Raw genomic sequence first — 20596 nt, forward strand, 5'->3', positions numbered from 1 at the left:
TTTTAGGTCAGAGCACACAAACAGCAGTGGGACTCACCTTTTCCCGTCTTCCTAAAGTCAATGCAGTGGGATTAAAGGAGGGAAGGGCCAGAACATTGCCAGTATCTCACTGCACACAGAGAGCTTAGTGGGATTCAGTCTCCTGGCTAAATAAGGACTCTAAAGAAGCTATAATAAGGCTGGATTACAAATTAAGTATTTCTTATTTCCTCCCTGAGAGCTGCAGTCAAGATCACTTAGAATATTTAGGAAGCTAATCTGTCCATTATGATTACTGAGAGCAGCCTGAAATCTGATTTCTTCCTTTTTTAAATAGCAGCCCATCCTGACAGTGCAGCTCGTGTCCCAGGTAGGGACAGGATTCATGTCCTCTGAATCTTCACTTCGTGTCCTTAATTGTGCAGGTACATGGCATCTTTGCTGTGCCACGCAGGCAAGCCAGAGGAGAGCAGCAAGAAGCAGGGAGCTGCGGTGGGCTCAGGCATCCCTCCCCATCCTGCTGTGGGCTTCCCGGGGGAAGGCTGATGCTGGTGGGTGAGGGGGAGGATGGATCCAACCCTCCAGGGTCCAGGGAGTTGGGGTTTCAGGGCCAGCATTTACAGCGCGTACTGATGAGCTGCAGGAAGCAATACATGGCCTTCCTGACTCATTAATACACCCAAAGCTTGCACTGCACAGGGCACAGCTGTGACACACTTTTATTGCGCTATGGTATACGCATTATTTCAAAACTTTCTGATTATTGGAACGAGGATGAAACTCTCCTAATAATCTGAGATCTCTGGAGATTAGGACTTTTTTTTTCCTGTTGGTACACACAGGCGTATCTTCCTTGCACCCTTACTCAACTGGGCGATGTCTCCAGGTGTAACTGCAACATATTCAGAAATATCATCCCACTTATTTTCCCAGTGGAAGGTTCATTTGTGAAGTCCTGCTTTGGGAAATACTCAAATGACTGGGGATTTTGTAATTATATTTGTAATATTGAAAGCCTAACACAGATTTCCCAGATGCCTGTTTTGCTCGTCATTCAGTTTTAATCAGTGATGATGTATGTGTCAAGCTTCTTTCACTCAACTGGAAAAAATGGCTAAAACACAATCTGCCATTTCAGATAGCAGAGAATCAAAGCATGGTCATTGAGTAGTCTGTAGATCATGGATTATAACACAAAGCTTATCCAGAACATAGGTTTCAAATACAATTAGATACTCTTTTTGAGCAACTCACTACTCCCCCCACATAAGAAGCAGCTAGGTAATAGCAATGTTTCTAGTTCATAAAATATTATTACAAGTTTGATGGTGTTTGGTGATAGAACATTCAGCTGAGGGCATCCTTCCACTGCTGAAAAAAACCCTTAATTAAAAAAAAAAAGTTGTAGTCCTTGTTCCTCCAGAGAAGGGCCTGGACTTGTGACCCAAAGGTACCTAAAAATCTCTGTGGATGTGTGTGCATGGAAAATTGTAATATCTAAGTGTGTGTCATAATAGCTGAATGTGGGATTTTTTTTGTCAGTAATACTATCCGTCTCACAGGGGAGAGGAGAAGCCAACTCTATTTATAGTTCAGATTCACTGTCAAATGCTATCTTTCACAACAGCTTTATAAATGGTGCGAGACAGATTCTCAACTGGCACGAGTGAGCAGAAAAAGAGACGTCGTGCCAATTCACGTTAGCCGAGAGAGCTAGCGAAATCACCGTGAGGGTCAGGCAGCACTTCAGAAACACTCAGCAGCACTTCGCCGCACCGCCGTGACACGCGTCTGCAAGTACAAGCATTACTGTAGACAGCATTTAATCCTTATCACACCTCTGGAGAAGGCAGACAGCCCCTACGCACCGCCCCTGCTGCACCCCGCAAGTAACCTGGGCCGGCAGAGCCCGGCAGAGATGGTAAAAAATACTGGACATGGAGGATACAGCTCAGGACAGATAAACTCAGGAGTTAGGCTTCTCATGCCATAATGTTTTATAAATTCATGCTAAAATTAACTCATAATGGCCCTCCTCTTGTGCTCAGTGGAAAAATGTGTAATAAGTGTACAAAACTAAATACCACGACAGGAGTAGCTTATCTTGGCTTTTAAACCCAATAGCTAAATAGTATGGTAACATCCTTGAAAGCACTTCAGTTACATAGGAACGTAATGGCAGTTTTACATATAGACAGCTGTGGGTAGGGGTCCAGAGCCCCTGCGTGACCATCTCAGGCTTTTTTCTTCTCCCTCTGAACTACCACAGATAAGACTCGGAGCTCAAACACAATGAAGAGTTAGTTAAGGCAAGTAAAAGAGCTGTGTGGGAGAGTAAGAGAAAATCACTTCTTGAAAATAGACTTGAGAAATGAGTCTTGACAAATGCATGGAAGATTTGAGGTCTGCTTTCCTGCTAGTCATGTCTTGAGTCAAATGAGAGAGAACTGGTGGGAAATATTGTGAAAGACACATCCCAGTGTAGCCAGAGTCCTCATGGTTCATCTGCTTAGTCACTCAGCTGTAGGAGGCATCTGTTAGCTGCAGAAGGTCTCAAAGCAAAGTCTCTTATCTAACAATGACTTTTTTTTTTTTTAATGTGTTGTTTCTCTCTTACTGTCCTGTTGGGAGTGGTCTCCTACTGATTGAACTCTTCCTAGTCCCAGGGATGGTTGATTGCGCTTGCTCATGGTAATGTCTCGAAGCTGATGTATGCAGTACCAAGATCCTAGTCTTTGCAGTTCGTGAGTCAGACTCATTCATCATGAGCTTTTGGCAGTTTTGTGGTGGGACAGGCCTAATAGCTTCTAGAGCTGTTGGTATTGGCATAGGAAGCGTTGATACCACAAGCCTCTGGGGCTGGACCTACTGAACAAATCCAGAAGCCAGAGGAGCCCTCTGAAGAGCCCTGATAGTGGCAGATTGGAGACACCGGCTGCACGCCACTGCCAGTTTGCTTGCTGTTGGTAGCCACTTGCAGGTATTCAGGCTGGGAGATGCCGTTGTCCCTAGGAGCTGAACGTTTAAGTCACATGGAACGTGATTTACAGGGAGAGGAGAAACGTCCCTCTGGTATAGATAACCAGTGGTGCAGATACCCACAAATGAAAATGCAGCTGATTACCTTTTTGCCTTTCCAAGCATGTATGGATCCAGTGCTCCTCTGCTTTCTTCTCCTACAGGGAAGGTATCAGAAGTGCTCCCTCTGTGGGCGTCGGTGTCATCTCTTCTGATCTGCTGGGCAGCATCAGCCAGTCGAATCCTCCAAGGCTGAGCATAAGTCAGCAGAGTTTCGCCTTGCCTTCCATTACCACAAATAAGAAAATAACCTTTTCTTCGAGGATTAAGCTTAGTTGATTCACAGAGGTGTAGCATTTGCAAAGAATTAAAACTGGATTTTGGTACAAAAGAGCATAGTTTGCTGCTGTAGTTTTTGAAGCCTTTTCTGTCTTCCCATTTACATTAGGACTGACAAATATCCGTCCATAATCTCTTCAGAACAGTCAGGCATCAGTGCCTGGGCTCGCTCCAAATGTACCTGTTATTTCCAACAGGGCAGTTGTCCCCATATCATACAGCACTATAAGAAGGGATGATCAGTTTTCCCTTTATTAATCTGATCAATGTTTTGGTTGCCTTTATCCATCCTTCTGCATCCATCAGTTGAAGTGAATTGCCTTTCTTTTTCTATGCACAGTAAGGCATTTAAATCTGAAAGTAATTTAGCCCACACCTGAAAACACCGGCCAAGTGCAGGTCAACTTAAAAGATTAGAAATGCTTCAATCAAGAATCTCTTCTTCCTTGAAGGTAGCATAATTCTTGCATTTAGGCATTAAGGACTTTTTACATCACGTCCTTCCACTCATGCAAAAAACCATCAAATGCATATTCAGGCACAGTATCAGACCAGAGTTTTAAAGTATTTTTGCTAGTGGAAATCACTCTTTATTTAAAGTGTATTTAGTTCTTCATTGTACTACCCCATGTCTTCAAACCCACTGGATTTTGTTCTCCATGTTATTTCACTAATTTATTTCCAGCATCTTTCTCAAAATCCGTAAGAATTACTCATTCCTTTTTATGTCAAAGAGCATTTTAAAGTATTTTCATTTGCCTCGCAGCTTGAATGTTGTTGTGTGCTTTACAAGGAAAAATTCCTTCCTAGTTATTTTGCTCCAGGACTGCTTTCTCAGGGTTCAGAGCTCAATTTCTCAAGGACCAGAAGAAAGAAGGAGGGTCTCGTGTTGCTTGGGTGCTTTGCAATGCTGAGGACCCTCGTCTCTTGGTGATGAGCGCTCAACCCCTAGCACCTTGTATCTGGTAAAGATGGATATAAGTAAATTATTAACTGTCGTTTACGGTGACTTGGTTTGCAGAACATTTGATGTTAAAATTGGCCCTTATTCCATCTGTGCGCTTTGGAGCGAGATCAGGACCTAAATTTAGCTGGTCCTGGCGGCGGGGCGAGCGTAGCTGCCGGCCCCGGCTGCAGCGCTCGCCACGACCCGCTCTCCTTTTATCGGTTTGCAAAGAGAGGAGCTTCCTGTTGGTGTTCAGTCTTTCTGAATGACATTGGACAGGTTTGTTCTGCTCTTCTCGTGGCTATTTAGACGTAGGTGCAGTGCTGCCTCGCTTCTTTTTTGGTTGTGGATAAATGCTGCTTTGCAGGGCAAGCAGCTACTCCGTTTAGCAAAAGAGCTGCAAAAAGGAATGTCGAATTTCTTACCTGCTTTTAAGTATTTAAGCCTCTCACGTAACTGGATACCAGCTTTCAAGTTTTTCCTCTGGCTGTCATGTCTAGAAACTTGCTGCTTTTTCAGAATAAAGAGGGTCAGAAGTCTCACTCCCGGCACTGGAGACTCCAGCCACCAGTATCTGGTGACCTGCATTAGGAGTGGGGACTTCGGTGTTGCTGACTTTCAGTGTTTTTCTAGATAGCAGCAGCAAGGTAGCAAAAAGGGCTTACACCAGCTCTGTGTCACCAAAGGAGTCCTCTCTGATCCAGCCCAACTAGCTCTACAACGCGTTTGAAGAGGACTAAGTCACCTTCCCAGCTGCATTCTGATCATATCTCCAAATGTTACAGGTTGTCAGACTAGATTATATTTGTATCTTCTGGTCTGCGACGGTAATTTCGTTCATTAATTTCCCTCTTTGACAAAAAGAGCTAATTTAATACTTGAATTTTAAAGCTGCAGTGCTCTTGAATTGGTAAATTTTGAGATAATTTCAGCGCAGTACTGAAAATACTGGGTTTTGTCCCAGAACAGTATTACTGACTCTGACTTTTCAGGAGACGATTTGTAGGACAGAAATTCCTTCCAGCGTTTGCTATAGTTATCAGTGACGAAGTGGCAACTGAAAAAGCAACATGACAAGAGTCCCCTGCTGCAGCCGTTCCAAGCGAGAAAGGGTGTTGCCTGTAGGGTCAAGTCAGAGCGGTGCTGCACGCACAATGAAGACAAATCACGCAGAAAATAAGAGACTTCTTTCAAGGCAACTATCTGCATTCTTGTAACTCGGGCGATGTTCTTCTCTTTCTCCAGCAATGCAATCGGCCCCCTTGTCGCGCTCTGGCTTATCTATGAGCAAGGTGGTGTAATGCAAGAAGCATCGACTCCCGTCTGGCTGCTGTTTTATGGAGGTGTTGGGATCTGTGTGGGTCTCTGGGTCTGGGGTAGAAGAGTTATCCAGACCATGGGTAAAGACCTCACTCCAATCACACCATCAAGGTAGGTGCACAATTGTCATTGCGGTTCTGTGACCTTTGTGCGTGAACCAGTCTGAGAAATTGCTGCTCCAGTATTTTGTTTGTAATGCGGGTTGCTGGATTTGCTGTGCCTTGATTTTAATGATAACCTGGCTTCAAATTCTCTGTCTTTCTTAAAAAAAAAAAAAAAAAAAAAAAAGGAGGAAAAGGAGAGAAAGAAAGAGAAGGAAAGAGAAAGGAAAAAAGATAACCCTGTAAACTAGTACTGAATGCGTTTGAGGCTTAGAGGCCTACGTGAACAGAATCTTCTGCTAATGACCTAATTAATGTGGCAGAAGGTGCATTTGGAAATGACAAGATTACAGTGGCTTTCCCAGTGCGCTTCAGACTATTAAAACCATATATATTTATTGCAGTAATTTTCATCCTTAATGCATACTCGACCTCTGCTGGTACTTAACCGAATTACTAATTAGGCATGATTCACCGCAGCGTAGAGTAGTAAAAGTCCCCGATGCAATGAGCCGTGCAGCCAGGTTGCTACAGACGACTAGCCTTTGCCGTTCCCATTATTCAGCCCTTCCTTGTTCTCTTAACTTATTCCTATGACAAAAATCAGTCGGCGATAAAACAGTCGAAAGGAGAAACGGGTAAGACTTTGGCACGCTGCATGGTATCAGTCCAAACGGGTGCAAAGAGTGATTGTGAAGTGTTTTCTTATGCTTCCCGCAGTGGATTCACTATTGAGTTGGCTTCGGCGTTCACAGTTGTGGTAGCTTCCAATGTTGGACTTCCTGTCAGTACTACACACTGCAAGGTATGCTTTTGCCCAGCGACTGCAGTCAAGGCAGTCTGGACTATTCATCTTAAAATTGTGCCGCTCGAGCCAGCGAATAATGGCACGGCGAGGGGAAAACAGCCGCTGGTGGGGGACGGTTAGGTGGAGGTGCGTAAGCGCCTCTCGGTCATGCCAGCGACATTGCAGAATAATCAGGCTTCCAAAAACGCATCGGAGTTGTCACGGTGAAGTCGCTGTAACCGGGCGCAGTGTGAACTCCATAGCTGTGGTTAAAGAAAAACAGCACTTACAAAAACATGACCTCAATTTTCAAGCAAACGATTACAAGGAAGAACCTGGTTTCCTCCGACAGTGCCATTTGAACCTGGCCGGGTAGCGTTTCTCCCTTGTTCAGAGGCTGCGCACCATTCATCATTTATACTTCACTTTCTTGATAAGTGCATGGCATGGGATTTCCTGCATATAACTCTTTTACTACAGGTTTTCCATCTGTCTTTTTTTTTTTTTTTTATTTCTTCACAGTGGATTTTGCATTGAAGTAATGTGTGCGCTAACGGTACTTGTAGCCTCAAATGTGGGTATTCCAATAAGCTCCACCCATTGCAAGGTATTGGAGTTTGCAGTGATCACATCAGTAAATCACATCACTAGGGCAAACCATAACAAAATACAAGAGATACCGATTGTCGCAGATTGCCTTCACTATGCGATGTGCCGTGCAGACAGTGATCGCAAAATAACGAGGACCGCTTTTTAAGCCAGTATGGCTAAGCAAAGTCAGCGTTATAAGTAATTGCACAAAAGTCTGGAATGTCTTTCACCCTTATGTGATCGTATGGAACTAATATAGACGTATTAAAATAATATAGACTCGTAGTTTGTGTGATCCTGGTTACATGTATTTTTGAGCCACCTGTATGAAAAACACTGCTACATCATTAAGCTAATATTTTAACATCTCTCTTCTTTTAAACCAAGTTGTCCTCACTTTTGTGCATTATAATACAGAATCCGACCTTTGAAAAATTAGTTCTTTGAACAAGGTTGTTGGCTTTTTTTAAAAAAAAAAAAGAGACCAGTTTAAAGTATAGCTATAGGCTGGGTAATGAGCAGAATTTAATTGTGTCACATGATAACGCTGTGTGAGAAGACATTGATATTGCTTGTAGGCAACAGGGAGCATGTGGACATTTACACTGCTGGAAGAACATAGTGGGAATTTGGAATTTTGTTCCCCAGGAAATTCCCGAGTCAAATATCCTGTCTTTCTTTCCTTTGCTTCCCCATGGACTCCTAAGCTCTTGGACACGCAGAGCTGTCTGTATCCCTCACCCTCTGGCAGGGTGTGGGGAAGCCCTTCCAAAATTGGAGACTCCGGAGTGGCAAAGCCCCTCTGCTTTGGGACATACCACCAAGCCCTACAAGACCCAGACCCTGTAGGATTCTCTGCTGCACCCTGGGGACCTTCGAGCCCTTCCAGCTCTGGCTGGGGCTGGGGCAGGCAGGGTTTGGGGGCTAACTGCTCCACGGCATGGCAGGCAGGCTGGCAAGAAGCCGGGCAGCCTTGCCTGTGACATTGACCTGGTTTCCAGGGAAAGAGTCAATGAAATCCACACATCCTGCAAAACGTCCCAAGTTGGTTCAATCGGCCTTTTTATAGTGAAAACCATTTCTTCAGAAACCCTTCCTCTATTGCAAAATCATTTCTTTCTTCTGCTGTAGAGCTCTTTGAGAAGCAGCCAAGACTGAGCTGCTCTGAAAGGCTGTTTAGATTTCCTGGTGTTGGACGAACTCTGGCTCCTCTGAATCAAGCAGGGAGGGGAAAAATAATAACAACGTGATCCACTTCTAAAAATGCTAGCCTGCAACCACCTCTCTTTCAGCTGACTGGCTATATCAAGTGCGTGATGAAGAATTTGCCAGGGAGAATAATACAGCTTTGATTATCCCAGTTGTGTGCCTGAAGCACTTCTAGCCAACCATCGTAAAAGAGAAAACACGCTTTGGTGCAGACAAATGGACTGAATTTAAAATGAAAACGTCTTGGAAGCCATAAGCTAATGAGAGGGTGGCATTAGGAGGTATTCACTGACTCAATGCAGTTAAAGGCTTGGTCTTTTCTAGCTGCAGAGCAAAATAATGCTTTTTAAAAAATACTTCCATAAAAGCAGTTAATGTGGTTAGTCTGTGTCTGCTCCCTGTAGTTTGCTGTATCTCATTAGATAGATCATTCTTAATGGGAAGATCCACTTTGCAATAGGATTAGACTGTTCCAGGATGTCACATGATTATAAATGACTGTGTTTCAGCAAAATGAGATCCTGAGTTGAAAGATCCTAAGTGATCAACACAAGATAAAGCAAACACTTACAACAGATGTATTCCTTGTTTTCTTCGAGGGTCTGGTGAAGGAATAAAAGAACTATTATATACCATTTACTCCCTGAGGAAAAGCTTCTCTGAAAGTGCTGTCAGCCATTGAGACAGAAATGCTTTCTTAAAAACCAGCAGAAGAACTATTGCACCCTAGAAATCAGAAAGAAAACGGGTTCAAGGTGAGCCTAGTCCTAAGCCTCTACTATCAGGGAGTGGGAATTATTCTTTCCCTCAACATCTGCTCCACAGCAAATAGCATTTGCTAAAGTGGGAGCCACTGAACGTGCAGCAACAAGATAAACCGACAGCAAAGAAGGAACAGCGTGAAACACCTTAGGTGGAGGGAGAGCTGGTGGAGGGAGAGCTTTTTGAGGTGAAACAATAGACCATAATGAAAAATGGAGACCAAGTATGAAGGAAAGCTCTGGGCAGAAGTTTTCGGGTCTTGGAGCAAATGTGGTGGCAAACTGGAGGCTGGTAGCAGGAAGAATTAGCACTAGCTTCTGAGAATGATTTGTCAAGCCATCTCAGATCAGGAGTTGCATTCGGTCCTAAATCAGAGGCTTTGGTCTACATGAGGCAGCCACTGCCCGATATGCCTGTCCTAAACCTACAGCCCAGCAGCTTTTCCATGGTTGGTGCCTGCAGAGAGCCTGAACTGCACCTTCGTCCTTGCCACACGTCAAATGGGAGGGGAAAGTCCCTCTGAAAGCCTCCAAGTCAGGATGGCCTGAGGTAAAAACCTTTTGAGCGTCCAGAGGAATTTGTGAGTCTGAACACGGTGGCCATGCTGCTCTGCCTGCACCCGTTCAGCCTCCCTTGGGATTTAGTCGGTGCGGTGCGAATGCATGCCTTGACTTTCTGCTGCCCAGGTAGGCAAATGATCACGTTGAATCTTACACATAGTGCCTGTTATTTATTCTAAGAATGAGATGTAGGAACAAACAGGCATTTCTCAGCTGTAACAGATTGAACGTGTTCACATATAGATAAAATTAGACTGCAGGTGTTAAATGCTTTTCCTGTGCAAAAGCGACTTTGCTTGAGGTCCTACTGTCAGCTCCATTTTGCTATCATGATTTTGGGGTTTTGAAAAATATTCTCTGTGTTGCTATGATGGAATTACCATGTTCCGTGTGTTACTACGATATACCATTGTGCAGGAACAAGAGGGCCAAAAGCATATCTGTAATGCTTTAAGCAGAGCATACTGAAGGCAAACTGCACTTGGTTTCAAACCAATCTCCAAGTAGATATCTGAAATGCTGCAGACGGTGTAGTGTCCCTACGCCCAAGTTTTAGCTACTCTCCTAACCTCTAGTCCATCAAAATCACTATTAATAAACTAAACTTTAATAATGTTTAAAACAGATTACCAATGCCATCATTGCTGATACCTTTTAAATTTCAGGAAGGACTCAGACATTGTCGTACGTAGACTGCAGACTCGCTCAATAAGCAATGCTTCTTGGTGCAAGCATGACAGATGGATGCTAAGGATGTGCAAAATGTAAAGCAGAGCCTAACTGTTGAGCTGCTGAAAAAACAAATGCTGTTTCCTTGGTTAATGCTTTGATATAGTCAGAAGTGTGGGGTTCCTCTTAGCTGGGCACCTCCTAAATACACATTTACACATCCTAAGTACAGAATAGCATATTGTTCACTCAAGGGGTATCCAGATTAAATATTATCTAACAGATTTCCTTACTGGATCAAGCTTTAGATTAAGGCCTTTTCAGTCTTAGAATATTAAGTTTAGTTTTGCCGTGTTCTGTCACAGGGGCTTTTGAGAGTCTTATTTCCCTAGGGTTACAGGGTCTTCCACAAATAACTATTTTCTCCAAAAAGAAATGTTAAGTGGTAGTTAGAAGTTAAATAGGTGTTAACAAAAGATGGGGATTCAGTATCCCCATCCTATATGTCCCTGCTTCCCTGTCCTCCCAGCATTTATCATTTTCCTGGCTCTGCACACGGGGAGCAGCCCATCTTCTAATCTATAGGCAGGGACTGATACTCCCATTAAGAAAACAAGCAGGGAAGAGGAGGCAGGGATGGCATTTCAGGGAGCACAAGCCCAGCTGTGTCTTGGAACTTCCTTTCCTTCAAAACAAGATATTCCTTCCACATTTCTTGCTGTTTTACCATGTGCTTGGAATAGACTTGCATTGATTTACACGTTTTTGTTCGTGGCGTGGAGGGCCGCTTCCAGGGCAGAAAGAAAACACAGCGTTTCTGAAGTTTTTATGTCATTTTTCACCGGAAATGTTTTTCCCAGTCCAGTTCTTTCTTAAAAAATAAGATGCTGTGTTTATACCCGAGCTGAAAATATGTTTGAAGGAAGAAAAGTTACAGCTTTGCCCGTGCTGCAGTGTGTTTGTCTTCAAAAACACTGACCTACTCTGCTGCCCTGGTAGCAGTGCCTTCGAAGGGTGTTTTGGTGCTTTATCAGGTGGAAGCCAGACCTCTCGATGTCCACGCAGTTTGCATACCCCATAGCGTCAGGCTGACGTCCTTGTCCGCTGGGAGGGTTTTAGCTCTGGGCGCTTTGCTTGGCTGGCTGCTCCAGAAGGGCTGGTTTTCCGCGGAGGGCTCGGACTGAGGGGTTTGCTGTAGGACACCCGTACTGGGCCTAACCCCGCGCTGTCTGCCTGCCCCCCGCTCAGTCACCGTCGCTGTTACCGGGCTCAGCCGCTTACGTTGCTGTTGCTGTCCTGTTTATAGCCTGCAGAATTAAAATATATAGGTACTCTTTGGAGTCAGCTCCGTCTGCCAGGCTCCGAGTTGCAGAGGTTCAGCAGCTGCTGGGTGAACAGGCAGGACATCCCAAACCAGCAAGAGGCCAGGCAGGTGGGACAGGAACCACATTAGCTATCCCGACCTGCCCCATGCCATGCTCCCCAGCAGAGCCTTGAAAACAACTTTCCCGGTGTCTGCATGGCGTGGACCGCTGTCTGGCCAGGCTCAGTGGGCGCTTGCCCTCTCCTCCAGACCGAGTCAGTGCTGGGCGGGTGGAGGGCTGCCTCGGTTGCACTCATGGATGATCTGGGAACTAGGAGGGCAGAGCAAAACCCACAAGCGTATTTATTCTCCTTTGGATGACCTCGAGACCCATGAAGAATAGATGATCATTGAAAGATAAAGGTTAAAGCACCCTGGAAGTGTCATCCTTCTGCCACCTCACCAGAAGAGAGCCGTCATCATTATCAGGGGCTCCTTTATCTCAGAGCATCGCTTGGTATCAGCTGACTGGCATTGGTGTGGCCGTGGGCATGTTACGGGCGCTTGGACCTGCCCCTCACATCTTGTCTCCTTCTCTCTTCCCCGTGCTCCCAAGGTCGGCTCCGTGGTGGCCGTCGGCTGGATCCGCTCCAAGAAAGCCGTTGACTGGCGCCTGTTCCGCAACATCTTCCTGGCGTGGTTCGTGACTGTGCCAGTGGCCGGCCTGTTCAGCGCCGGGGTGATGGCACTGCTGATGTACGGGATCCTGCCTTACGTCTGAAGAGCCTCCTCCGCTAGGAAAAGGGGAAAGAGCCAAGCTACTACCGAGGGGAGAAGCGTTCCCGTGAAATAACCAGCCAGAGAGAGGATCCATCTTCCATATCTAACTTCTTATCTACTGTACATAACAATGTGTCATATTGGTGACATGGTGATGTGGTGCCATTTCTTATATATTAAAGAAATATATATGCATATAGTAGGTAACAATACCTAAGTTATATTATCGGTGGGGTGAAAATAATTGCCTAGAATTTAATATTTAGTAAAATTTGTACATAGTGTATCATTTTGGTGGCAATTTTTTAATCTTTTGAAGAAGAGTATGGATTAGGAAATGTTTCTTGTTCATTTGATATAAGAAGAAGCGAGGTACAGGACTGCATAACACATGAATTTTTTTAAAGCTATTAAGATACTGGAACAAAATAAAATGTGCAGAAGTGCTTTTCATAAAATAACTTTGTTCATATCATATTATCTTTGTGTATCATAGCGTGATGGTTATAGCTGTGTAAATACTTACAAACAGTAACTTTTAAATGGTGCATTTCCCTTATATATTTTGGATAAGAAAGTTTAGGAAGTACCAAAGAAGCAGGGGAATAGCTTGCCGATATTATGTTGTTGTCTACACGTGTGGGCATGTGTTGTGTTTTCCCACCTCTAATTCAACGTTGTTTTCATCAAGCTCTGGCCAGCAAGGCTAGGATAGTGCTGTTCATGTCTTAATGTAACTTTAAAAAAAAAAAAAAAAGCACACAAAAAAGTTAGTTCTTGTTACTTATAGGCAGACCACAATGCTCCACATTAGCTGATAGTTGACTGACTTCATTTTGTGGGTTGAAGTATCTCACTGCTCATCTTCTACCTTTCCCCTTCGAGTCTCGGCTCCCGGTTGCCCTGCTGTCAATTCCAGCGGGAGAACGGGCCGTCAGTCTCCCCTTTTGCTGTCCATCCAGCCACAACCACACTCTCAGGTACAGGAGCGGGACCGTGGCACCCCCACGTACAGAAGCGAAGGGGCAGCAGCGGGTAGGAAAGGGGCTTAGCCCTCGTTTTGTGGTTGAAGGTATGGGCGCCCGCGGGAGTGCTGACCCACGCAGGGGCTGGCGGGAAGAGCACGGCGAGGATGCGAGCGGATGCGGGGTCCCCCCCCGGCACGTCCCATCCCACGCCACAGCCCACCGGCCGCCCGCTGTGCTGCCGACCGTGAGGAGGGGACGGGAGCCTGGCCCTGCGTGGATGGATGTTGCGTGGTAGCCGGCGTTTGGAATGAGATTTTTTTTTCACGGCAGCTCAGGGGGGAATGGCTAGCTACATCCCCTGCACGGCTTTGGAAAGCACATTTGGGTGAAGGTTACTGTTTTGTGGGTGGGATACAAAGGGCAAGGGGTGCCCAGAGGAGGTGGGGAATCTATTACTCTTTAAATGCTGCTAAAATTTTGATAAAACGTTCTTGGTACTCCATTGTGACTTTTCCATTGGTCATTCATACTAAATTTATAATAAAAAGATAAACAGCCCCTATCACTGTTTGCCTCTTGGGTTTTTCGAGTGTTACTCAGCCGTGCCAGCCGTAACGGGAAGGCTCCACGGGCAGCTAAAACCTACTCCTTGGCATCCGCTGCCTTTTGTTCTTTGTCTGCCGGGGATGAAACCGCGCTCTGTGCGGTGCTGACAAAACCTCCTTTTTCTTCCCACCGTCCCGGCGGCCCCAGCGCCCAGCCTGGCTCTGCCCGGGGCTTGGCTCGCGGGTGTCTCCCCAGCAAGGTTTGGGAGGTCGGGGGCTGCTTTGGATGCGTTCACCGGGCACTCGCTGGCTCCAACTGCTTCCCTAACCCTCCTTTTTGGGGCTTGCTAAGCATCCCTGTCGTCGTGGCACCGTGGTGCTTAGTTTCCAAAGCCTCTGAAGCCCTAGAGCCGTGGTATAAATAGTGCTGGCAGAGGGGTGGGATGATGGGCAGCGGCGGAGTGACCAGAGCAGCCAGTAAATGCACGAAGACAATTTGGGACCTGTGGAAAAGGTTGGAGGGACTCGCCCTACCTTAGTACTTGCATAAACAAATGCCTGCCGGGTGGCCCAGCAGCTTGGCACCGGCACCTTGTTTTACCTGCAGAGACAAAGCAGACTTCTCCTGCTCCGCCAGCCGGCTGCAGCCCTGCCGGACGCAGGCAGCATGCGGAGAGCTGTGCCAGCTGCGGGGGGTATGTGGTAATCCCCCAGCGCACGCAGCTGGGCATCTGCCAACGCACACATTTATTAATAAAACTTATGAGGGAAATGGCCAGCAAGGAAGCATCTCCAAAATATCCTTGCCCCAAACACAGTAACCTTTAATGTGGAGATGGAAAACCCGAAGCGACTTTCTTCACATGACGGAGGTGTCCTTTGCCACCCCAGGGAAGCAGGGGAAGCACAGCTGGTTAAATGCCCTGCTAATGTGGGCACGGTTAAAATGTCCTTCGTTCAGGCAGCAATCAAAATAGGTACAGGTCTATTTTCAGAGCTAGAAACAGTAGGTTTTTTCATTTTTGCAGCAGCGGGGGGGGGGCCAGTGCGGTCTGAGGGCCGAGCCTCGTTCAGTCAAGACCTGTTTAGCAAGCAGACACTGATGGACCTTGACAGAGACAGGGGATGCTCTGTATGCCGCAAGGCTCCTGAACTCACTGCTATGGCAGAGGTTTTTCCCACCACTGCTGGGAAACCTGCCTGTGGCACGGCAACCTGTGCATCCCAGTTTGTCCTCCTCGAGGGAGCAGCCCTGTTCTTCCAGCACCCAGCTGCTGGTCTCCTACCTCCAAAGTGGCTGTTCTGTGTGCTAGTGACTGGTCAGACTGGCTGAGCACCCCTCGGGGCAGGGGTCTGCCCGTGCCACAGGTACTAAGACTTGTTCTGGTGTTGGTAACTTAATGCTCCTTGCAGGGGCGTGTGTGACAGCCCAGAAAATGCAGCTGGGGAATGCGTGGGGCAGGGCAATGTGAAGGCGCAGCACCCTTCGTTTGTTTGCAGTAGAGGGACTTGGGTTGCTTTGCAAGAGCTCCTAGCCCAAACGGGGGGACCTGGGTGTCTCTGGACTGCAAGATGATGTTGAAAAAGGCTTGGACACATCCATATTTTTGGAGACTGTTTGAATGAAGCTCTTGTGCAGTTTATGTGCTGCTACTTCTCTAGGGAAGGCAACTGATGAGAAAAGGGTTTTTTGAAAGGTTTAAGGATCTCTGGTTTTGTGTTCTTCCTTTTGTTGAGCTTGCTTAAGGACACTAATAAAATGGCCTGATGGATCTGATGGAGCATTGATTCCATCTCCTGGTCACCAAAAGAAAGTCTGAATTTGAGTAAGATTTTATTGACATTGTGAATCTTTGTAAGCCTCCTTCTTCTAAGCTGTGAAGCAGAACAGAAAGGAATTACAAAGAACAAACACATGAACTGTACTTTTTCCAGAGTTTAAAGGTGAAGCTGTACAAATATCAGAAACTAATTAAGCTGACTGTGTGATATTTAGTCATCTTAGATCCTAGGAGAAAAATTGATTTCTGTTGCACTGAATTAAATTACATTTTCATAATGATTGACAGAAGCAGACTTTGCTTCTACTTGTCTCTCAGAAGTAACCATAATCTGACTTCTTTAGTTCTTTAAACTGGACTACTGAACTTTCACAGTGATGCTATTTTATCCCTGTATTGATGAGCAAACAATCATTATTCATTGCTGTGCTTCAGAGGGAGGAAAAGGAGTGGTAGGTGTCCAGCTGATGGCCAGTGTTCGTTGCTGAGTTGCAGTCAGCTCCTGGATGGGATCTTCCTGTAGAGCAGCATGGCATATGCCAGTTCCTTTGCTTTGAGTGGCTCATGTGGCTGCAGAGTTTGAGGTGCTGCTAAAGAACAGGATCCTCGTTTCTGATCTCTCATTGTAAGGACAGCTGGGGTTTTCAGCCTCTGAAAGCCAACTCCACCAACAGCCCAAATCCCTCCTCCAGCACAAAGGGAGAGGATGCTCGTACCTGAAGATGAGGTTGCCAGTGTCAGGGAAAGAAAAGGAGTATGTAGTACGCTGCTCTTAAATGAACCAGGAAGATGGTCCTAACTAAAAGTGGAAAAGCACTAAAACATTTTTGGATGATACTAAAACTGCTTTCCTACTGTGAGAGAATTTAGCACCTTTTTTGCTTGAGGGGACAAAATACACAAAGGTTAATCTGAAAATGTTATCTTGCTATTTTGATGTACTTTGTAATGGGTGATCTTCTCCTGATCTTTAAGATAATTTTGAGAATCCCCTTGACTCCTATGGAAAGCAGGCACACCTGCAACTGCCCAAGGGCTCTGGTCTGAATAATCCTCTGCATGCCTGACTCATTCATGCTTCTCATTGGATTCCTGGTGGTCTCTGTAATGGAAAATGCATGTGGCCTGTCTTTCACACTCATGGGCTTATCGAGGTGAAGCTGATGAGTTCTTTCTTCTCAGTCTCTGACTCTGCATGACAACCTGCAGTAAGTTTTGGATGCTTCCAGACGGACAACGACTTCTGTTTCCCCCAAGACCAGAGATGCATTGTTACACTGATAAATTGCCTGTTGCAGATTGCTGGGGTTAAGTGCTGCTTAAAATACACCAAAAGCAATGGGGAACTGGCACAAGAAGTGATGATGAAAGGGGGAAAGGAAACTTCAGGGTAGACCCAAGCACTGTGAACAGCTTGGTCACCTTATGGGGAGATCTGCACAAATTTCATATTTGGTAGACAAGCTTTGGATGGCAGACAAAGATGAAGGGACTGAGTTTTCTTACGTCACAGCCATGTGCCGTGTCTACGTGCTTTCCAAAGTTTTAGATACTTTTTCTAAGCAATGTAAACAATTTGGATATAGAAATCTGTGCCCAGAATCTTTGAGACAGCAGTTCTTCAAGAGCTACATTTTGTAAAGGTTGACTAAAAACCTTTCTACTTATTTGGGTTATTGTTTCTAAGCACTGCAGAAATAGGTTAAAAGGCTGTATCAATTTGCAGGCTGTTCTCTTCCATAAAAACCTGTCCTTCCTATACCAACTTTATCCCAAATAATGTTCATTAAGGCACAGTTCCCCTTCCTTTATGAAGGCTGAAGTAAATGCCCTCTTAGATCTCATTTGAAGAAAATCTCCTGGAGCCACTGAGTATTTATGACCAAGACTTCTTACTTGTTTTCTTCATTCTTTCATTTTGGGTACTTTACATCGAATCAGTGTAAAGATATTTCCTTTGTTACTGAAAATGAGTCCAGTTCCCCTTCACACAGAAATGTGTAGAGACAAAAGTTCTACTTTGTGAGACTGAAGTTTGTAAGACCTGTTAACAAATGTGAGAAATTTGCAGCTGATGTTGATAAAAACCGCAAGTACCAGGATAAGCCGAAAGGGTAGAAATAAAGGAGGTAGCAGGGACTTACTGACAATACCAAAACAGCCTTCAAAGATCAAGAGGTTGCGGCTGAGACAGATGAATAATGGTGGAAGTACAAGCTGCTGATGCAAAACCAGAAGAGAAATGATGGGTACGGAGATGACAGGGGCCCTCCCCTAATTTCACCAGCTTACATGGCCTCTCAGAGTAGATTCAACTTGCAATCTGTTGCTTTTATTCTCGTGCCAACATTAGATATAGGGCAGAGGTGGCCACTGATTTTCCTGATGGGGGCATAGGGAGGGTGGTCACAGAGCAAAGCACGCAGCCTTTCTCCTGCCCTGTACTACCCTCGAACCCACCAGGGCAATTGCTCTTATTCTGCTCAGCCAGTTATAGAAGTAGTACTCAAGGACTAAATTTCCACTTAATATAATTGAGAAAGGCTGTAGGGCTTTACTGCTATCATTGTTTAGCAGTTATTTTTCCTGGAGCTGCAATTATCGCTGCCAATGCAATTCAGTGGGTAATGGAGGAAGTCAGGACAGTATATGCTTCACAACCTCTCAGGTGCTACCTACCCATGACACTTGTTTGTCAGACTCCCACTCTGAAACATTTTAACTGGTCATTTAATCCTGGTCATTTACCTTTGCATTAAGATTCTGCATATAAAGGGCTAATAAATGTTTTAATACATTCTTCATGAAGTCATAAAACCCAACAGAGCAGCAAGTTATTTCTACCTGTGGCCTGTAACCATCTGCAGCATTCACTGATATATTTATAGCCATCTAGAGATAAGTGGCATATCTGATAACTTCATACTCATTTATTAACCTCATATAGCCCACTGGAGAATGTTCCTTTGATATTAAGTTGGATCACAATTTTATTACTCAGAGGACATATATTAATTTCCATTTACAGTCTAGCAACACATGCGATGAACAAACCTGCTACAAACCTTCTGATAGAGAAAGAAGAAAATACTAGCCAAGGAAAATTTGCCACCCTTGGAAGAAAAAGCTCAATAAGGCAACGGCAAGTTTCTTGCCAAACTTACTGAAAGAATGAAAAAGTAATCAACTATCCAGGCAATAACTGGGATCAAAAAAGTTCAAAATACAGGGCTTTCTTGGTGTAATTATTTTGTATGCCCTGCTTATTCCTACTTGATAGTACAGTGTTAGATTCCTTTAATCAATTAAACAGGTACCTTCATGATACAAGGTAAATTAAGTAAGTGGAACAAGTTTGGATGGACTTTGCTTGCTGATCTGTCCTGCCTTCAGCCTGCAGTGTGCTAATGCAAGTGTGCCATCAAGTGGTACAGCAAGAAAGAACTTGGCAAAGAGCTGATTTGCTGGCTTAAGCCCATTAAATGCAGGAGACCTGGTGTCTCCTGAAATGCCACCTTTTTATCCATAAATAACAAGTGATGAATATTGATATGCCACCGTAACATTAGGTGCGAAAGAGCTCTGTGGCCGATGTTACTGGCATGTAAGTACAGGGGCAAATGCCTGTTAATTCTGGCTGATATAAAAACCTAACCTTTTTAAAGTCTGCCAAAGGCCCTAATTGTCATACAGTGTGGTGTATGTCCCACGTAACAGAAGCAAGCTGCTCTTGAATGTCCCTTCTGAGGAGCTGATGAGCAGCATGACTTGTTCAGCAGATGATGCCCATTTCAGTGCAGCTCAATTCAGCCCAGAAGGGAAATGGCCACTGTCACCTGGGACTGGCTAGTAGTGCATGGTTGGTGAAAGGCTTGTACAGCTATGTGGGGACAGCAGGAGATCCTCCCTTCTCCTCCTTGCGTTGCTTCCAGCCGTGCTGGAGCTGATGAGTTGGGCTCAGAAATGTCTGATTGGGGTCAGTGATATGACAGGATTAATTCAGGTACATCAAGAATCCTTGCTGCGGATTTCTCAGAGACCTACACCCCTTCCATCACCCAGCTACCTGAGTATCTCAAACCTGAATGCATCAATCCCTATGTTACTATGAGGAAATGTTTTACTGCTTTTTTTTGCACATCCAGGTAACTTGAGCACACACAAAGGAAAGGTCCTAATCCAAGAGCTGCTAAAGCACTCGTACTCAGCAAAATCACTAGAGGTTAAGTGCCCCTAAATACCTTTACCAATACAGTATTAGGCGATATGCCTCAGAGCAGACAAGTACATATGTTGCACAAACCCACCGTTTCCCTAGCCCTAGGTGTCGTGGATGGTAAGACCAAGAGCATCATAAAGTGGATCTGCTAGTTTTCAGACTAGCTTGGCATATATTCATTTTTACCTCATATATATGTATATAAGCAGCACTTACGAGTTACCACTGCATTTTCAATTCTGGTGGAGCTGAGCAGCAGATATTGCCCTGTGCAGAACTACTCCTGGTGATGGCACGTTCCAGATTTTCAGCATTTGCTTGATACAGCCAAGATGAATCACCATAGAATAGTTTGGGTTCGAAAGGACATTTACAGGTCATCTAGTCCAAGCCCCCTGCAATGACCAGGGACATCTTCAACTAGATGTGGTTGTTGAGAGCCCTGTGTTTGGGGGGGGCTTGGAACTAGGCTCATTTGCCCAAGTTTAGGGCCCACAAACTGAGACTAAATCCTGCATTTTGGGGCTACAGAAACCAAGCACTGCATTTGAGGAGGACTGAAACCAGGTCTCTTTACCCAGTTTTGGGCCTTGGAAAGAAGAGGCCAAGCCCTGTGCTCTGGCGCTTGGACCCGGGCTCACGTTGCTGTTTCAGGCTTCGCAGCAGAGCCCCAGCCCCGCCTGTTTGGGCTCAGCCCTGGAGCCCCCGGCTGGTTCCGG

At 45.3% G+C, this 20596-nt stretch overlaps 1 protein-coding gene across 1 annotated transcript in view; it reads left to right on the forward strand.

Annotated features, from left to right (window-relative positions):
* SLC20A2 (solute carrier family 20 member 2) overlaps window positions 1-12365 on the forward strand; it is a gene marked incomplete at its 3' end in the record, with an annotated part of 32441 nt that extends 20076 nt beyond the window's left edge. The window contains exons 8-10 of the mRNA XM_081999265.1: window positions 5528-5713; window positions 6424-6508; window positions 12201-12365. Coding sequence (XP_081855391.1) covers window positions 5528-5713; window positions 6424-6508; window positions 12201-12365 — 436 coding nt within the window. The remainder of the gene's footprint in view (window positions 1-5527; window positions 5714-6423; window positions 6509-12200) is intronic.
* Between the last annotated feature and the right edge of the window lie 8231 nt (window positions 12366-20596).

This window comes from Phaethon aethereus (assembly GCF_964289735.1).
Source record: "Phaethon aethereus genome assembly, chromosome: 4".
NCBI classification, from domain to species: domain Eukaryota; kingdom Metazoa; phylum Chordata; class Aves; order Phaethontiformes; family Phaethontidae; genus Phaethon; species Phaethon aethereus.